Below are 17,127 nucleotides of genomic sequence, written 5' to 3'. Positions count from 1 at the left end.
AGGTAGATCATAGTAAATCTTTTGCAGTCTGGTCTGGGATCATAAGTGTCACAAGGTTCAGTGAGCGAGCACTGAATTTACAATTCATATCAATGACTTGGATGAAGGGATTGAAGGAATGGATGCCAAATTTGCTGATGACAAAGACAGAAAAATTAGTTATGAATAAGACATAACCAACCTATATCGCATTACAGACTCCTTACGTGTAGACAAAAGTTTACCACTGTATAAAGTGGAAATGGTGAAAATGGTAACAAGAATAAAAATGTGCATATTATTTAAATGGGAAAGATCACAAAACTGTGAGATAAAAGAATCGAAGTATCCTATACATGAAATCCCAAAACTTACACGCAGATGCAGGTGATCGGGAAAGCAAACGGAACATTATTGCTAATTGCAAGGAGAATGGAATATACAAAGTACAATTGCTCAGGATGCTGAGAGGATGTTGTGCCTTGAGGAGAGACTAGTAACGAATGAATATTTAAAAAGCTGCTTTGACCAAGCTGTTCATTGCACCAGTTATTTTTTACCTTTAAATTAGTTGGAAAAAACACATCAGACTCACCACAAAATAACATAATCCTTTCTATTATAATGGATCACAAGGCCGACTGGCAAATTTTAATTCTTGAACATGAAATTTTACGATTGAAACTATGTTCAACAGCCAAGCCATACTGCAGTTTTTCAGAATCACATCTATTCCACAGAAGGGTAAACCATTCTTGAAATATTAATTTGTTCTATAAAGCAGCATTTTATTTACAATAAACGGTCTTCAGTTAAATGCCACCCTTACCCTGAATTGGAATGGTCACTCCAGTCATCTGTGCAAGTAGTATTCGATACATATCACGCTGCCGGACAATTGATTCTACTAAATGCATTTGTTGAGTCCGTGCTTTACGCAGTCGTTCAAGTTCACTCAAAGCTTCCGAAAGATTCGCTTCAAGTTCAGAAATTCTAAAATTGAAGGAGATTTGCTCAGTGAAGGCTATATCAGAACCACAAGCAGTGCTAATGCTGTTTAATACTGCATGAAATAGGATATATACCTAGCATTCAGAAAGGGATCAGGAGATGGAGATAAACAGATGAAAGGAGTGCTTGTGCAGTTGGTATGGGGGAGGGCAGAAAAAAGGGAGAAAAGAACTCAACAGAAAAGCATTGTTTTAGGAGAAACAAGTTCCATGCACTGCAAAAACTATTTTCTTCCATACTAGGAGAAGCAGAAAGAACAACAACATCTTGAATCTAGCCAAAAAAAGGTAAGGTTCAAAAAAATGGCCTAGGAAGGTTACAGTAATGTCAAAAGTTTGTTGACATGCAAAGATTGAGTGCAAGTATTTAGCACAGAAATGATGGCCATGTGCTTGGATGAATTAGAGAAAGGGGAACAGCTGAGTGCAAGTAAAAATGCAATTTCACCTGCCAATATTTGGTCTCAGCCTCAAATTGGATGCAGGGTCAAAGATAGAGCTAAATATATGTTTTTTTAAAATCAGAACAGACACAACCACGAGATAAAACTGGGAAAACATGCATTACCAAAGCATATGGATATAGAAGAAGCTGAAGAAGATAACTCACATTGTGATGTACATCAGAATATGACAGGAAAAATCACATACTTGACCAGGAAAATGATCAGAGGAGGTCAAATATATCTAAGATATAATCCTACCTACTGGGAAGGAAAGGAAGAAAGCCAGCAATACCTTGACTAGGTTGTGAGTAACACCATGTTGGAGCACTTACCGTGTTGATGTTTTCTCCTGCTCCTCCTTTTCCTGTTTCTCGGCAAGTTCACGAATAGCCACCAGCAGCTGCTGATTCTGTTGTTGCAACTCCTCAACATTACGATAGGTTACAAGGTGCTGTGTAATGACTTCAGAGGAACTGCTTATATCTGCAGAACTAACCTCATCCTCACGCAGGATATGGTTTCCACGTGCATCCTCCAGTTCCATCAAAAGGATTCTATTCTGAATCACAAACAAATGGGCTTAACAGTTCAAGATGCAGAGCAGTCAATATAACCATATAAAAGCAAATTAGTGGGAATATTGGAATCTGAAACCAAAAGAGAAAATGCTGGAAAATCTCAGCAAGTCTGGCAGCATCTGTAAGGAGAGAAAAGAGCTGACATTTCGAGTCTAACTGACTCTCTGTCAATATAACCATGTGCTGTGTCAGATGCATTTCTATTAGTGAACATATAGCAACAATGCAAGAGAAATACATGTAAGCAAACAAGAAAATGACATGTCCATTGTGCACCTGCAACGATGCAAAACAAACTGCAGTAATCCCAAATATTAACTTTTTCCTCCCAAGGTTTCTGTATAGAGCAAGATGAATGCATATGTCTATGCAAGTTGGCACACATTAATTGATCCTAACTGTTACCAAGGGACAGACTGGGGAAATGAAACACAAACCCTTGCCAAGTATCAATCTCGTTTGTATATTCCACTCCCTTATCACCATTTGGGAAAATGGCTATGATCCTTGCTCAGAAAAAGCATAATACATTTGAAAGCAAAACGTACAACTTTTAGTTACCAACCTGTTGAGAGAGGTCTGCCACTTGCATTTTTAATCTCTGGTTCTCTCTGGTGAGCAATGAAGAATGCTTATTTGCTTGATCAGTGTCTTTTTGTAAACGGCGAATTTCCTACAGAGGAAAGTAGGTTTTACCAATACGTTGAAATTCAATGTACTGACATTTCTCAAGAAGCTGAGCGAGTCATCAGTTGGAACATTTATTTTTAAAGTTCAAATATTTTGCAGTAAATTGTGAAATGCACTTTTAAAAATATAATGAGTCCAAGATTATCACAATAAAGGGACACTGCAAAATCTTCTGTAATCTCTTAACATGGATGTCGATACATGGTCAAAATCTAGGTGAACTGCAGTACAGGATATTTGACTAACAAAACAATAAGTATTTGTTTGCTTTTAGATTTTGTTGATTCAATATTAGAGAAAAGGTTTGAGGTTGTTTTTATTGTGTCTAATCTCTTTATGCTACATTACTGACTTGCATAACAACTTCACCAATCATATAAAGAACTTGCCAAGTTGGTTACCACAAAATACAGAATATAGTTGGCTTTTATTGTCACATTAGATAAACAATTGGATTGCTGAGAAAAATGAATAAACATCTATAAACATTTATATTTTGGATACTGTCTGTCTGTCAGTACAATTCCTTCACTTGCAATCATTGTTTTGATCCTACAGCTGTGGATGGTGCAGTTTCACATACGTATTTACACTTGGACATCAAAGCCAGTGACTGCCAAGAGTTCGGATTACTAACAACACTAGGAGGATGGGAGCAGCTTCAAGTCTGCTCCACCATTGAAGATCACATCTGGTCATCTACCTCAAAACCATTTTCCTATACGGGTATTATATTCTTTAATGTCATTTGTTTCGAGAAATGGATCAATTTTGATTTCCAAAAGGTTTAATAAAGTATCACACAAAGCTACTGAAGATAGAACCCAGGGTGTTGATGCAGTACTTTAGCATCAAGAGGGAGGAATGGCGAACTTACAGAAGACAAAAGTTGTGATGAAGGAGGCATTTTCAGGATGGCAACCTGTAACTAGTGCAGTGCCACAGGGATTAGTGCTGGAGCTAAAATTATTTCCCATAAATAACTACAGAGGGATATAGACAAGTTCAAGTGGGTAGGCAAAAACTTGGAAGATTGAATACAATGTGGAAAAATATTAAGTCATGCACTTTGGCAGGAAGAATAGAGGGACTGAACATTATGTAAAGGAGAAAGGCCGCACAGAGGATTTGGGGGTCCTCATGCATGAACCACAAAATGTTAGCACCGAAGTTCAGCAGGTAACAGGAGAGGCACAGACTACTGGCTTTTCTTCCAAAAGGAAACGGAGTATAAAAATAGCAAGATCTTGCTGAAACAGCACAAGGGACTGGTCAGAACAGACCAAGAATACTGAGAGCCAGATTTTGTCCTCCTGACGAAGCAAAGAAATACTGCTCATGGAAACAGTGGAGAGAAAAATTTCATGAGGCTTACCCCAATTATATAGGGATTTTGAAGGGAAGAGCACTCAATAGGGAAGCTACAGCAAAACTGACAGTTTCGTCTGAATACACAAGAGTTGCACGTGGCGATCCTACACCACCTCATTGCAACAGACTCCAAAGAAGGTATCGCTCAGGAAAATCAATTTTACACACTTGAAACCCTTCGAAAAACTATTTCAATTGGAATATTCCAAAGAAGTAGCATTAGTCAGGGAAGGCCAGACTACTACATGCTTTCTAACTGCAGAGAGATGGTCAACAGACCCTATTACTACCTCACACCTTCAGATCCCTTCTTTCATCAAAAATGAAATGCAGAAGTGGCAATCTGCAGCAGAATACCACTCCTCCAAAAATGCAGCCCATTGGTTTCACTTGTGGGAGAGTTTAGAACCAGAGGGCATAATCTCAGACGAAGAGATTGCCCATTCAACACAGATGAGAAGTCATTTCTTTTTGGAATGTAATGAGTCTTGAATTCTATACCTCAGAGGGCTAATGAGGCCAAGTTGGACACATTTTTAATTAAAAGAGCATTGAGGGTCATGGGGATATGGCAGGAGTGAGGTATTAGATTACAAATAATCTTGCTGAATGGCAGAGCTGACTTGACGGGCCAAATGTCAAGATTAGAGTGGTGCTGGAAAAGCACAGCAGGTCAGGCAGCATCCGAGGAGCAGGAAAATCAACATTTCAGGCAAAAGCCCTTCATCAGGAATTGATGGCCAAATGTCCTCCTTATGCACCTGTCTTATGGCTTTGAACATCCAATGCCCACTAAGAATTCCAAATATTCACTAAAGTGAATGAAGAAATTCTTCAACACCTCAGTCTCATATGGCTTTCAGCTTAGTTTGAGACTTGATTGCAGACCCCAAACCCAAAGGAGATAAAAACAAAAGAAAGCTCATCACATCTTCAAATTGAAATTTTAAGAGTTACCTTCATAGCATCTTCTAGTTTAGCAGAGAGATGTGGTACAGCCTTCTGCACCCGCTGATATTCTTCCCGCTGACGCCTCAAAAGAGGAGCCTTCATTTCCACTTCTTTCACAATTTCAGCCAAATATTTGCTGACTCTCTTATTTTCCTGTTTTGCTAGTAGCAATTGGTCTTGGGCTTCTACATATCCGTTATATAACTATTCATGGAAACAAAAAAAAAGTGTATTTATGTATATCACCCATTCTAAAGACCAAAACACTCAAGATAACAATCTTCTCAATTTCGTAACCACATGTAATTTGATCAATAAGCACTCATCAACTTAGTATATTAGTTGTTAAGTGCTAGAAGAAGCAATCCCCAGATTCCAACGACAGTAATATAGCAATGACAATACTTCATTCCGTCAATGGTCACAAAATCCAAAACTTAATAGCAGTATTAACATTTTAATAGGTTTGCAATAGACTGAGGATTTGATCATAAATGAGCTTATTTGGCTTCAGCTTTGACTGCGACCACAAAATTCCTGGCACTGCGACAATGAAAGAGGACCTTCAATGGATTTCAAGAAAAGCACAGGCCTGGGTCAGTTATTTGAAACTTTGTAAAAAAAAAGAGATGACTGACACTAACATCATACCTCTGTAAGTTTCATTCCAGGCTTTACAATCTTAGCAACAGCTGCTGCAGTGGGTGACATAGCTGAAAGTTCTTCTTCTGAAAGGATGGCCACTCCTTATAGCAGAAATTACAAACGGTTAGATAAGAGAGAACAGAACATGTTTTATGGAACAATCACTCAAAATCAAACTAATATCTGCACCTTTACGTTTTGTAGCTGACAGGAGATGGTTAGCATTTTCCAATTCTTTTTCAAGTTGGTTGATCTTTTCATTCAGCTCAGCAACGATTCTGGTCTTTGAGGCATCGACCTCAATCAGTTGATCTTCAGTGATTTTATGGGCTAAAACAAATAACAATTCCAAAAGATGCTTAGTTTGACACCTAATTTACAACACCAACAAAAAAATGCCATCGTTTGATGTAGCAGTCTAACCTTCATTTGCTTGTTTCAGTAGACTATGAAGCTCCTCAACCGCTCTGGTCAGTTCAGTCGCCTTTGCCTCTGCATCATCTGCAGAACCCTGCAATTCAATAAAAAGACTGTATTCAGATACTACATACATTTAAATACAGACAGACAATCTCTGCTTTACAAAGATAGCAAAATCACATTTAAACACTTTGGATGGACAAACATATTCTAAGATTGGTCAAGGAAAATAATGATCAAATTTAGTTATGAGCATCATCAATAATACGTGCACTACCATTATTCTTTTCCAACAGTTCTATTTGATAAGTGTATCATGCCCATTTCTGTTGTGAAAATGATGAAGTAGCATATGGCAGACAGTAAAGTTTAGAAGGATTACTGGACCCAAAACATTAACTCTGCTTTCTCTCCACAGTTGCAGCCAGACCTGATTTTTTCCAGTGACTTCTGTTTCTGATTTTAGCACGTACAGTTCTTTGTTTTCTTGGTTAGTGTGCAAGGTATTACTGCATTTTTGATAAAAACAAAAGTTACTGACAGTCACTGCAAGTTGTGATTACATTGTTGCTGCGTTCAAGCACAGAAGGAGGCATATGTACAGGCTGGCATCAGGAAGTGTATATAATTAACCTGTCTTCAGCATCAGGTTGTTGACTGGTTTGTGGGATTGTGACCAGTTGTGGATGCAGGTGGTCATCAACCTTACAACACAGATTTGACTCCTGGATGGCTGAACAGCTTGTGGGTGTTCATGCTACCGAAACAAGCATTTAGATGGGTGCATGGGCAGGTGGTGCATCTTCCTTTCCAGTAAAATACCTATGAAATCAGTTGATCTTCCCTTGTCAGTTGCTGCAAGCTAAGGGCTTTGACCAGTAACTAAGAGACCTGGTAGTTAACATAACAAACTGCTTGTGCATCCTGAGAGGTGAGAAGAACCTGGAGAAGAGAATGAAGATCAGAAAAATTGGGAAACATGGATTATCCTGGCAAGCCATGCGAACCTGGGGTGACTCAATTGAGTCAAACATATTTTTTTCCTTCCACCCATAGCATTGTTTTGCCTACCTCAGTCTGTTTGCATGTGTGCACTAAAGGGGCATGATGGAAATACATCCCGGGAAGTTACTTGAGTGGAACTGAGAAATAAGAAAGGGATGATCACCTCATTGGGATTGTATCGTGGTCCTCCTAATAGTCAGAGGGAAATTGAGAAACAAACTTGTAAGGAGATTTCAGATATCTGTAAGAATAACAGGGTGGTTATGGGAGGGGATTTTAACTTTCCAAACATAGACTGGGACTGCCATAGTGTTAAAGGTTTAGATGGAGAGGAATTTGTTTCGTGTGTACAAGAAAATTTTCTGATTCAGTATGTGGATGTACCTACTAGAGAAGGTGCAAAACTTGATCTACTCTTGGGAAATAAGGCAGGGCAGGTGGTTAAGGTGTCAGTGGGGGAGCACTTTGGGGACAGCAACCATAATTCTATTAGTTTTAAAATAGTAATGGAAGAAAGACAGACCAGATCTGAAAGTTCAGGTTCTAAACTGGAGGAAGGTTAATTTTGATGGTATTAGGCAAGAACTTTCAAACGCTGAATGGGGGCAGATGTCAAATTCAGCATAAATGTAAATATAATTTAATGATGAATTTGACAGTGCACTCACACTTGCTACACGAAAGGCAAAAAAAGGAGCACAGAAGGATAAAATTAAATATTTGTGAAAAGACGCGAAAGGCTGATTCACATTAATGTTTTATTTGTACTTCATAATGCTGCAGATAGAAATAATGAACCACTAAATAATCCGTGAGTGAAATAATTCATCTTCCTGGTTTAAAATCCTCCCTCAAACATTTCAGAATGGTATTTTGCCAGTGACTGTGTAAGTGAAAGTTACATAATGTATAGTTATTTAAACTATATTAGCTTCCAAAGCATTAAAAGTGTCTCTTAAAAGAGCATAATAAGCTGTACAAAAACAGAAAGTTTACCTTGTACAAGTTTGACAACTTCACATGGGCATTCAGTTCATTTCGAAACCTTTCCTCCATGACTGCTGACTGCTCCTTAGACTAGGAAAAGAAAGCATGCGAGTTTTTTTTTAAAAAACATACACTTGCAATTGATCATTTCAAAAAGGAGCTGAAGAACTGGGTTCAATTATTTTTCATAATTTATCATTTTGATTTGATTAAGTTTTTTGAAATTTATTCATTCTGTGGGGTGTGGGCATTGAGGCCTGGTCAGCATTTATTGCCCGTCACTAGTTGCTCTTGAGAAGGTAGGGGTGAGCTGCCTTCTTTAACCACTGCATTCCACGCTGCGAGTTGACACACAATGTCATTTAGGAGTGAAGTCTAGGATTTTGACAGAGTGACAGTGAAGGAATGGCGATATATTTCCAAGTCAGGATAGCCAGTGGCTTGGAGGGGAACTTAGAAGTGGTATTGCTCCCATTTCTCTGCTGCCCTTGTCCTTCTAGATGGAAATGGTTATGGGTTTGCTGTTGCCTGAGAATCTTTGGTGAATTTCTGCAGTGCACATTGTAGATAGTACACACTACTGCTGTGTTGGTGGTGGAGGTAGAGGATGTAGTAACTACTCAAGCAGGCTGGATGTGGTCTTCTTGAGTTCAGGTTTTTTTTCCTCTTTATTCATTCACAGGATGAGGGCATTGCTGTGGGGCATCATTGTTACCCATCCCTCACTGCCCAAAGGGTAGTTTAAGAGTCAGGAATTACATGTCGGACAGACCAGGTTCAGATGGCAGTTTCCTGTCTAAAAGATATTAGTGAAACGAGTGGAGTTTTTTCCAGAGAAATGGTAATGGTTTCACGGTCATCATTAGACTCTTAATTCCAGATCTATTTTTAAAATTGAAGTCAAATTCCACCATTTGAACCTGGGACCGCTGAACATTTCCTGGATTAACAGTCCGGTAATAATACTGCTAGGCCATTGCCTCTACTAAATAGGCATATTTTGCTTAATTGTAATTAGTTGTTAAATAGTTTCTTTAGGACAAAAAATCCAGATGGCTTAGCTCAACAAAACATTTTTGACTTAAGCTTTTTTGGCTACCATTGCTGAAGCTAATGTAAGCTTTGGTCAAGACATGCACGAATGCTTAGAGGTTAAGTTATATTATTCAAACACAACTATCTTTAAAAAGATAACAAAGTCTACCCGATGACGAAGCGGAATAGGTTATATGGTAATGTTGAGCTTTGATTTATTTTAGGCGTTGATCATTACTGCTGAGACAAACTTGGTTTTTGTAATTGATGTTATTAATACGTTTTGAAAAACATACCAAATCACTAGGAGATGACATCTTCTATGCAGAGGTGCAAATTGTACATTGGTGTTACCTTACCTAAGTAATGATCTAGTCAGTCAACTAAGAGAGACAAACTGTTATAATCCTATAACCGATTAGCATGTTAAAGAATCAGTGAGAATACAGTAATGAATGATAGTATCAAGATTTGTAGCTCAGGCTGACGTTCGTGAACCTTCCAGCTTAGCGAGCAAACCTACATCCAGTATAAAGATGACCATTAAAAAATTTAAAGAGAGAATAGACTACCTAGGCAATTTCAGAATGACTGTGAATTGCCCATGCATGAAGGAAATAAGAACAACGCAGGGTGCATGTGATCATAGAGTAGATAGTGGATATGCTTAGTTTTAATAGCTCAAATGTAAAGTGCAAGCATCACAAATACACCAAAGGAGGGGGTCTTTGAAATAAGGAAGGGAGGGAGAAAATAATGAATCAATGATGAAGATAGAAGAATTTCAGTCAGTAAAACAGAATGAGAAACCTACGCTCTGTCACTCTGTTGAAAACTGGCTTTCCAACATGGATAGGCTGAAAACCACTTGTTACTTAATTACTTTTCTTTTTCACTTGTCTTTATAACTTCAATTCTGTCCCCACTTGTGAAAATGCATTTATGCCCAAAAATGGGTCTTGTAACCACGTGAACATAAAATGGTCTCAATCTTAGTCTATAATTATTAATGCAGGTATTATAAATAAGTTTAAAATTCAACTCCCAATTCCCAAGAAGCCTGAGAAATACCATCACAGACCAAATACAAGACAGTTCAAATTTCATCTACGCTGTATAATTTGATCTTTGTTGCTGTTAAGTTCCACAACTATAGTGGATTGTTTGCAACCCTCAGTGCTTAAACCATGAAAACTGAAAATTAAAATTTTACAATATTAGCAGACCTGAGAAACTTGATCCATTGAATAGCTGTTATTTCAATTCTTGACAAATTATCTTGGAACAAGCAAAACAATCAATAACAGAAAATAGCCATTAAACTGGTACAACATAACCAGTTTTGAAATACTCAACTTTATTGCAGAATTGGAAACAAACTAACCTCTTTCAATTTACTCATTAATTCCTCAATTTGCTTCTCAAAGTTTTCCTTCGTGACTTTCAAAGTCTGCATCTGCTCATCCATGCTGCACATCTGCAAACGACATTAGAATCAACACTTAAGAGCAGAGTCCTGCCCCGACATCGGGTCAAGTATTGTTCGAAATAAATACAAAAATTTGAGGTGTCAGGCCAGCTCAGTTAGTGCTGTTTGCCGTAAGCCAGATGGGATCATGCCTCATCCTAAATTAAGCACAATCTAGAGCATGTACTCGATCAGCACTCTTTTAAACAAATTTTAAACTGAGAACCTTTCAGCCCAATCTGGTGGACATAAGATTTGATGACTTTACCAAAGAATAGAGAGGACACTCCTGTCAACAAACATCGATCCCCCACCAACATCATAAAAAAACTTGAATGGCCAAAGTCTTCAATTTATGCGACCTTGATGCATCCAAATGTCCATCTATTTACAAAAGCAAACCTTCGGAGGCCCCTCACAAACAAGAGATTATGAATAAATTATGCAAAATACTAGATATACATTACCTCATCTTTTTTGGTCTCTAGACTGCATCTGAGTTCAAGAATTTCATTGCTCTTTTCACGACGAAGCTCAAGTAGCTCATCAGTTTTGGTCTTTAATTCTGCATTCAACCAACTATTCTGGTTCGTCAGTAACTCCTTTTCCTGTTCAAGACGTTTTTCACGATACTGCAAAGAAATCATAGTTTTATGACCACTTATTTGGAATATCTGGTGGAAATACAGCGACATTTGATTGTTGATATAATACAGAAGAGATCCTCTGACAAAACAACAATGACATTAACAAACAAATTCAGAGCAGGAGTGACCATTTGGCCCTCAGGCGCGCTCCATCATTCTACAAGATCATGGTTGATTCAACTGTCGTCTCAAATCCAAATCCTCATTTACATTAAATTCTAAACAAATGTCAAGCTACCTCTGCCTTAAAATACCACAATGCTTTAATATATTGGATTATGTAACTAAGCACATACAACCAAGAGGGGTACCCCCTTCCATAAATTATTTATATGTCAAGCCCAAATGTACATACAAGTATAGTTGTATTTCAGACAAAACCTAACATTTGTACTGATAGTTACTTTGCATAATCTTGGATTTGCTCCAAATATGAGTGCTTATTATATATTAACGAGTCACAAAATATTTTTACCTATCCACCCTATACAACAACGGCATCTCCCCATCACAAAATATTTCATTTACTTTCAGCTAACAATCAGTTCAATGATTTTGTGTATAGAATTGTTTTCCATAGTCTGCTCAACATCTCTCGATAGCTGAAATACCACACAAACATGAAGGTGAGAACTATCAAAAGAATACTCTAATTTAGTTCCAGCTTACTGTCAATCCTAGAACTTGTTTCAAATTTTGCAACACAATGCAGGCTCACTGGGATAACCCAATAGCACTCTATTTCCACCTCTTATCCTTAGGAAATTTATTTCCACTTTGCCCCATCTTCAGAGATGGGCAGAACAAGAAAAGTCACCAGATTCTATTCTGAAGCAGTAGCAATGACCCTCCGTTGAGACAGGAGGTTCAGATTCATGTCTCATCTGTCATTAAGGTGTGTTGCAACACGCTCTAACAGATTTATTAAGACTTTTCAGGACAAAATAAGGTCAATGTTGCTTCAAGAGATGCTGAAAGATAGGCTGCCCGGCCACAAAGAATATCTACTTCTACTTGCCAGAAAAATACCAGATAGTCTGCAACATTGTTAATTCTTATTTATCCAGGATAAAAACTAACCAGGATCACAGCAATTGTGGCCAGACAGGGCCAATTGAAATAATGAACTTATGATGAACAATAATAAATTTACCACGGAGTTACAAAAGATGGACACTGATTAAAGCATTATGGGAAACAGAACCCAGCCTTGACCAAAGTGACTGTGCTAATCCACATGCTGCAGGATCCAGACAGGTTGCAGTTGCCACAGTTTGTAAACAAACTTGACAGCTGCAGACCCTGCAATACAGACTTGAATTTGGACGTCAATGGGACAATGGAATGCTGCCCTCTGGACAACCGGGAGCATTGGGTCATTCGCTAGATACCGAGGCACCTAGCACCCTTCTTTGGAGCGGCTACATGCACCCAGCACCTACCATAACGGACACCAAACGGCCACTCTGCCATCAATGTGCCAACACCTGGTTGGGTCCGATTGATCAGGGTAATCAAACCTAATCAATGCATTGGCAGATCCTCAAGATCCTCGCAAGAGGGCGTGAAACTCAGTAGAATAACAATTGGGGCAAAAACCCACTCAGCACAGTAATTTGAGAATAACTACCAAAAGAGAAGGCATTTCCAAGACCATCAGAAGTAGTAGTTATCACCATGTGGAACCTGGCCAAGTTCTACTATGGTGGTATAAGATCATACAAAGTTAAAGCATAAGATAGTTTACAGTGTTTATCTTAAGTTTATAGTATACTTTACTGTTCTAAAATTATGTTCACTGTTTTTAAGTGTCGACTCATAGTTCTTTTTGATAAATATAAAAGTGTAAACACACAGTGTGACAGGCACAGCACAATCCGCCCACAATCCGCCAACCATAGTCTGCACATTCTTCAACTTAATGCAAAATTTAAGCAATGCTACTTTGGCCTCAACAATAACAGGATCTCTGCCAGTCAATACATAAACATACCTAATAATTTGCCTCAATTTGTTTCTTTTTAAACCCGCTCCCCATACTCCTTCAATGTGGGTGACTGAAAATCTCAATCATAAGTGTAAACTACATTTGAGCATTCATAATCCTCTTAGTCAGCTCTCAACTGACACATGATCAATCTCTCATTCCAACAATGTACAATCTAGAACTAGTCAGTGGGGCTGTTTCCTCTGTCTCTACCCTGTCAAGCTCGTCTGCTGTTTTCATCCATGAAATCACTCAAACTTGAGACAGTTGAACTCAGGTTGTGATGAGACAACACAGTCAAGCTAGGAATTAATCCAGTAGACTTTTACTGCCCTAACAAGGCAAGCATATTCTCCCTTAAATATGGAGACCAGAACTCTCTATTTTCACAGTATGACTTGCTTAAAATACCTAAATTTATCTTTTATCCTGACTAATCCTCTGTTCTTGCTCATACATGTTCAACTCCATTACTGCTCATCTTGCATATCAACTTTGAGCATGACATCTTTTTAAAAACCTTTTCTGAAATTCACATCCACTCTTCATCTACCACAAAACTAATTTGTCAGTCAATACTTTTTTTGTAAAATTATGTTTGATCATACTGTAAGTGGATTGCTGAAACGTGCTTTGAAACCTTAGCAATTTCAGTGTTGGTGCACTGCAGGCTTCCAACTTCTCTCTTTCTTGAAGTTGTGAAATGTCCAATTAACTGGGGTGGCTCCAAGCTTGAAGGAATTTTGGAAAATCATAACCAATATATCCAACATCTCTGTAACTACCTTTTGGATGCAGACTACTGGATAGAGACTGACAACTCTGAAACATGGCAGTGATATGAATTACGTTAAGCTGCTTTCTTGACACTTCATCTACTCTGCTTCTGTAATTTACACAACATTTAGTCAACGTTTCTGTCACTCCCCCATTGCATCAAGTAACGTACACAATTACTGCGTCCAAGAAACAAATTTCTTTCAGCAAATCCTTTCATATGGTTGTAAACTGTGTCAATGCTCCACATAATCAGCCCAACCTAGAATGCAATTCTGACTGCTTGATCCAGTTCAGTTAGGGTACAGTGGCATAAAATCATGCAAGACAATGACAAAAAAAGTATGATTTTCTATTTTAGGGCTTCAAAATTAGAGGTTAAGTGCCATTTCTAAAAATCCATGCATCACTGAATTTAAAACATAATTTGAAGACAAAGCGGATGTTTCAAGCTATGACTGACAGATTGGGGGGCACGGTTAGCACTACTGCCTAAGTGCCAGGGTCCCGGGCTCGATTCCAGCCCCGGGGGACTGTCTGCAGAGAGTTTGCATATTCTTCCAGTGTCTGTGTGGGTGTCCTCCGGGTGCTCCAGTTTCCTCCCCACAACCCAAAGTTGTGCAGGTTAGGTGAATTGGCCATGCTAAATTGCCCAGTGTTCAAAGATGTGTAGGTTAGGTGCATTAGTCACGGGTAAATATAGAGCAATAGGGGAATAGGTCTGGGTGGAACTTGCTGGACTGAAGGGCCTGCTTTCATATTGTAGGGATTCGATAATGATTCTATGAGATAAAGCAACTTTACATTATACTCACCTTAACAGAGACTTCTGATACCTGAAATTCATCAAGTTTTAACTGAAGATCTATCTTTGCTGAATTTGCTTCGACAAGTTTATCATTGAGACATTTCAAATCCTCTGCAAAAACAAATATTTAAATTCACAGGTCAAGATTTCTCCAACATTCCATTTAAACGTTTTTGATAAATTGAAAACAAGAGAAGCAGGATCACAGGCAGACAAGAACATTTTCACCTGATCCACTTCCTAAAATTCAAGCTTTCATTAGGTAAGTGCGAAATTAAACTTTTTTCCAGAAAATATTTTGATAATTTTAAAAATTGTAACATTGGATCATCAACTTTGAAATGACCTGCACATTAAAGGCTCAAGATCTTCGCAGATCCTCTAATGATATTAGGAGGTTGCTTAACTTGATTCAAGTGTGCCAGCAGCATTCGGTTCAGGGGTTGGTGGTCTCTTTGGATGCAGAGAAGGCGTTTGATTGGGTAGAATGGCCGTTACTTTTTTATACCCTGGAGCAATTCGGCCTGGGTGCAGTGTTTACTAGATGGATAAGGGTTCTTGACAGTGATCCTGCCAGCAGCGGGTTCTCAGCCATGGTATAAAGTCTAACAATATTTACACTGGTCGGGGCAGTTGGCAAGGTTTGCCCCCTCATCTTTGCTTACCACACTGGTGATTGAGCCATTTGTGGAGGCCATTCGTGGAGATCCTAATACAGCTGCCTCAAAAAGTAGTGTTGAATGTGCGTAAAATTACACTATATACGTATGATGTTCTTATTTTTCTTTCGAACCTGGCAGTCTCAGTGCCTTGTTTGATACACTGTATTAATTCATTTGGTTCTCTCTCAGAATAAAGATCAATTTTTCAAAGTCAGAGGCTTTACCTATGGGGGGGTTTATGAGAATACCTGATGTGGAAGGCTCCCCTTTAAGTGTGCACAGGGAGATTTTCTTTACTTGGGCCTCTCTGTTACCCCTAGTTTTGATCAATTATTCAAGGCTAAGTTTGTTCATTTGTTTGACAAGATTAAACGAGACCTTCAAAGATGGGGGTCCTTCCAATATTATGGTTGGGTCGACCCAGTCTCATTGCTCCAGAGTTTGCCAAATTTACCTCCCTTAGATGCACATGGGAAAAAGCTTTTTAAACATTCTCACTTTTTGTGCGAGTACTGGGTGTCTGAGAATCCCCGGGTCTGTCAGGATGGCATAAGTTAATTATGGAACACATTCCTTTAGACGTTCTTACAAATATGGTCACCAAAAAACGGACAATCTTTACAAGACATGGCATCCCTTTTTGAATTATTTGGAAACAGATATGTCCGCCATTTTGATTAAGGCTTTCATTGAGCCATGATGGTTTGGTCTGATAAACCTAATGCCATGACAGGAAGAATTTCGAACAAATATGTGTTTAATAATTGATGCTCTCGAAGGTTGAGAGCCATGGTCTTGTTGCACTGAGCGGCATTACTTATTTATTTACTGATTTGTAACAAGTGTAGTTTTGATTTATTTTGTAGAGTAGTATAGCAAAAAGCTTATTGTTGTTTTTGTTACTATGATGCTATATTTTCATATTTTTGTAACTTCCTAATTTTGTAAACAAAGATTTTTCAGAAAATATTTTTAAAAAGGCTCAAGATCTTCACAAACATATTGCAATTTTTCAAAAAGGTGAACTAAATTTAAAATCAACTTATTAACACATACCATTCAAGCGTTCCACTTCCTGTGACCGACGCTCAAGTGTTCTCACGAGTTCTCGTTTTTCATTATCCAACTCATCTTTTGTGCGTGCAAGTTGATTCTGTTTTACAATTTTAAAACATCAAGTTAGCATTCCATTTTCTTTTTATCTTGACTAAATTGAACCAAAAATTGAATGGACCAAACATTTAATACTATGGCCCCAAGAGGGGGTCTGATGCTGGGAATTTTATGGTGATTAGCTCGACTTCTTGACTCCAAAGTCCGTCCACCATCTAAAATGCACGAGTCAAGAGAGTGATGGCATACTCTCCACACTTACCTAAATGATCACACATCCAATATTTGAGAATCCAAAACCATCCAGGAAGAAAAAGCAAACCAAACATTTGCTTAAATTTGCTGTCCCTCCACTGCGAATGCAACAAATATCTTTACAAAATGCACTGTAGCAACTCTCGAAACTCCAACAACACAGGCATGCAACCTCTATCACCGCAGAACAAGGGGCAACAGTGGAAACACCAGCTGCAAGCTCTCCTTCAAACCTCCTTCCATTCTGGCTTGAAACCAAAACACAGTTGCTACATTGTCATTGGATCAAAATC

At 38.4% G+C, this 17,127-nt stretch overlaps 1 protein-coding gene across 5 annotated transcripts in view; it reads right to left on the bottom strand.

Moving 5' to 3' along the window:
- The window catches only part of LOC122554466 (nucleoprotein TPR), a 149,199-nt gene that overhangs the window by 121,293 nt on the left and 10,779 nt on the right, over nucleotides 1-17,127 (bottom strand). For all 5 annotated transcript variants that reach the window (XM_043699535.2, XM_043699536.2, XM_043699537.2 and 2 more), the window contains exons 4-15: nucleotides 16,523-16,619; nucleotides 14,812-14,915; nucleotides 11,053-11,217; nucleotides 10,502-10,594; nucleotides 8,092-8,172; nucleotides 6,094-6,181; nucleotides 5,860-6,000; nucleotides 5,677-5,771; nucleotides 5,032-5,229; nucleotides 2,579-2,686; nucleotides 1,768-1,994; nucleotides 809-972 (exon numbers count right to left, since the gene is read on the bottom strand). In XM_043699535.2, the coding sequence (XP_043555470.2) occupies nucleotides 809-972; nucleotides 1,768-1,994; nucleotides 2,579-2,686; nucleotides 5,032-5,229; nucleotides 5,677-5,771; nucleotides 5,860-6,000; nucleotides 6,094-6,181; nucleotides 8,092-8,172; nucleotides 10,502-10,594; nucleotides 11,053-11,217; nucleotides 14,812-14,915; nucleotides 16,523-16,619 (1,561 nt within the window). The remainder of the gene's footprint in view (nucleotides 1-808; nucleotides 973-1,767; nucleotides 1,995-2,578; nucleotides 2,687-5,031; nucleotides 5,230-5,676; nucleotides 5,772-5,859; nucleotides 6,001-6,093; nucleotides 6,182-8,091; nucleotides 8,173-10,501; nucleotides 10,595-11,052; nucleotides 11,218-14,811; nucleotides 14,916-16,522; nucleotides 16,620-17,127) is intronic.

Source organism: Chiloscyllium plagiosum, unplaced genomic scaffold (assembly GCF_037043375.1).
Source record: "Chiloscyllium plagiosum isolate Xiang-an unplaced genomic scaffold, Cpla_swu_hap1 HiC_scaffold_9, whole genome shotgun sequence".
Classification (NCBI taxonomy): Eukaryota; Metazoa; Chordata; class Chondrichthyes; order Orectolobiformes; family Hemiscylliidae; genus Chiloscyllium; species Chiloscyllium plagiosum.
Note: the sequence above shows the minus strand (reverse complement) of the source record. Positions and strands in the feature narration are given on the sequence as shown.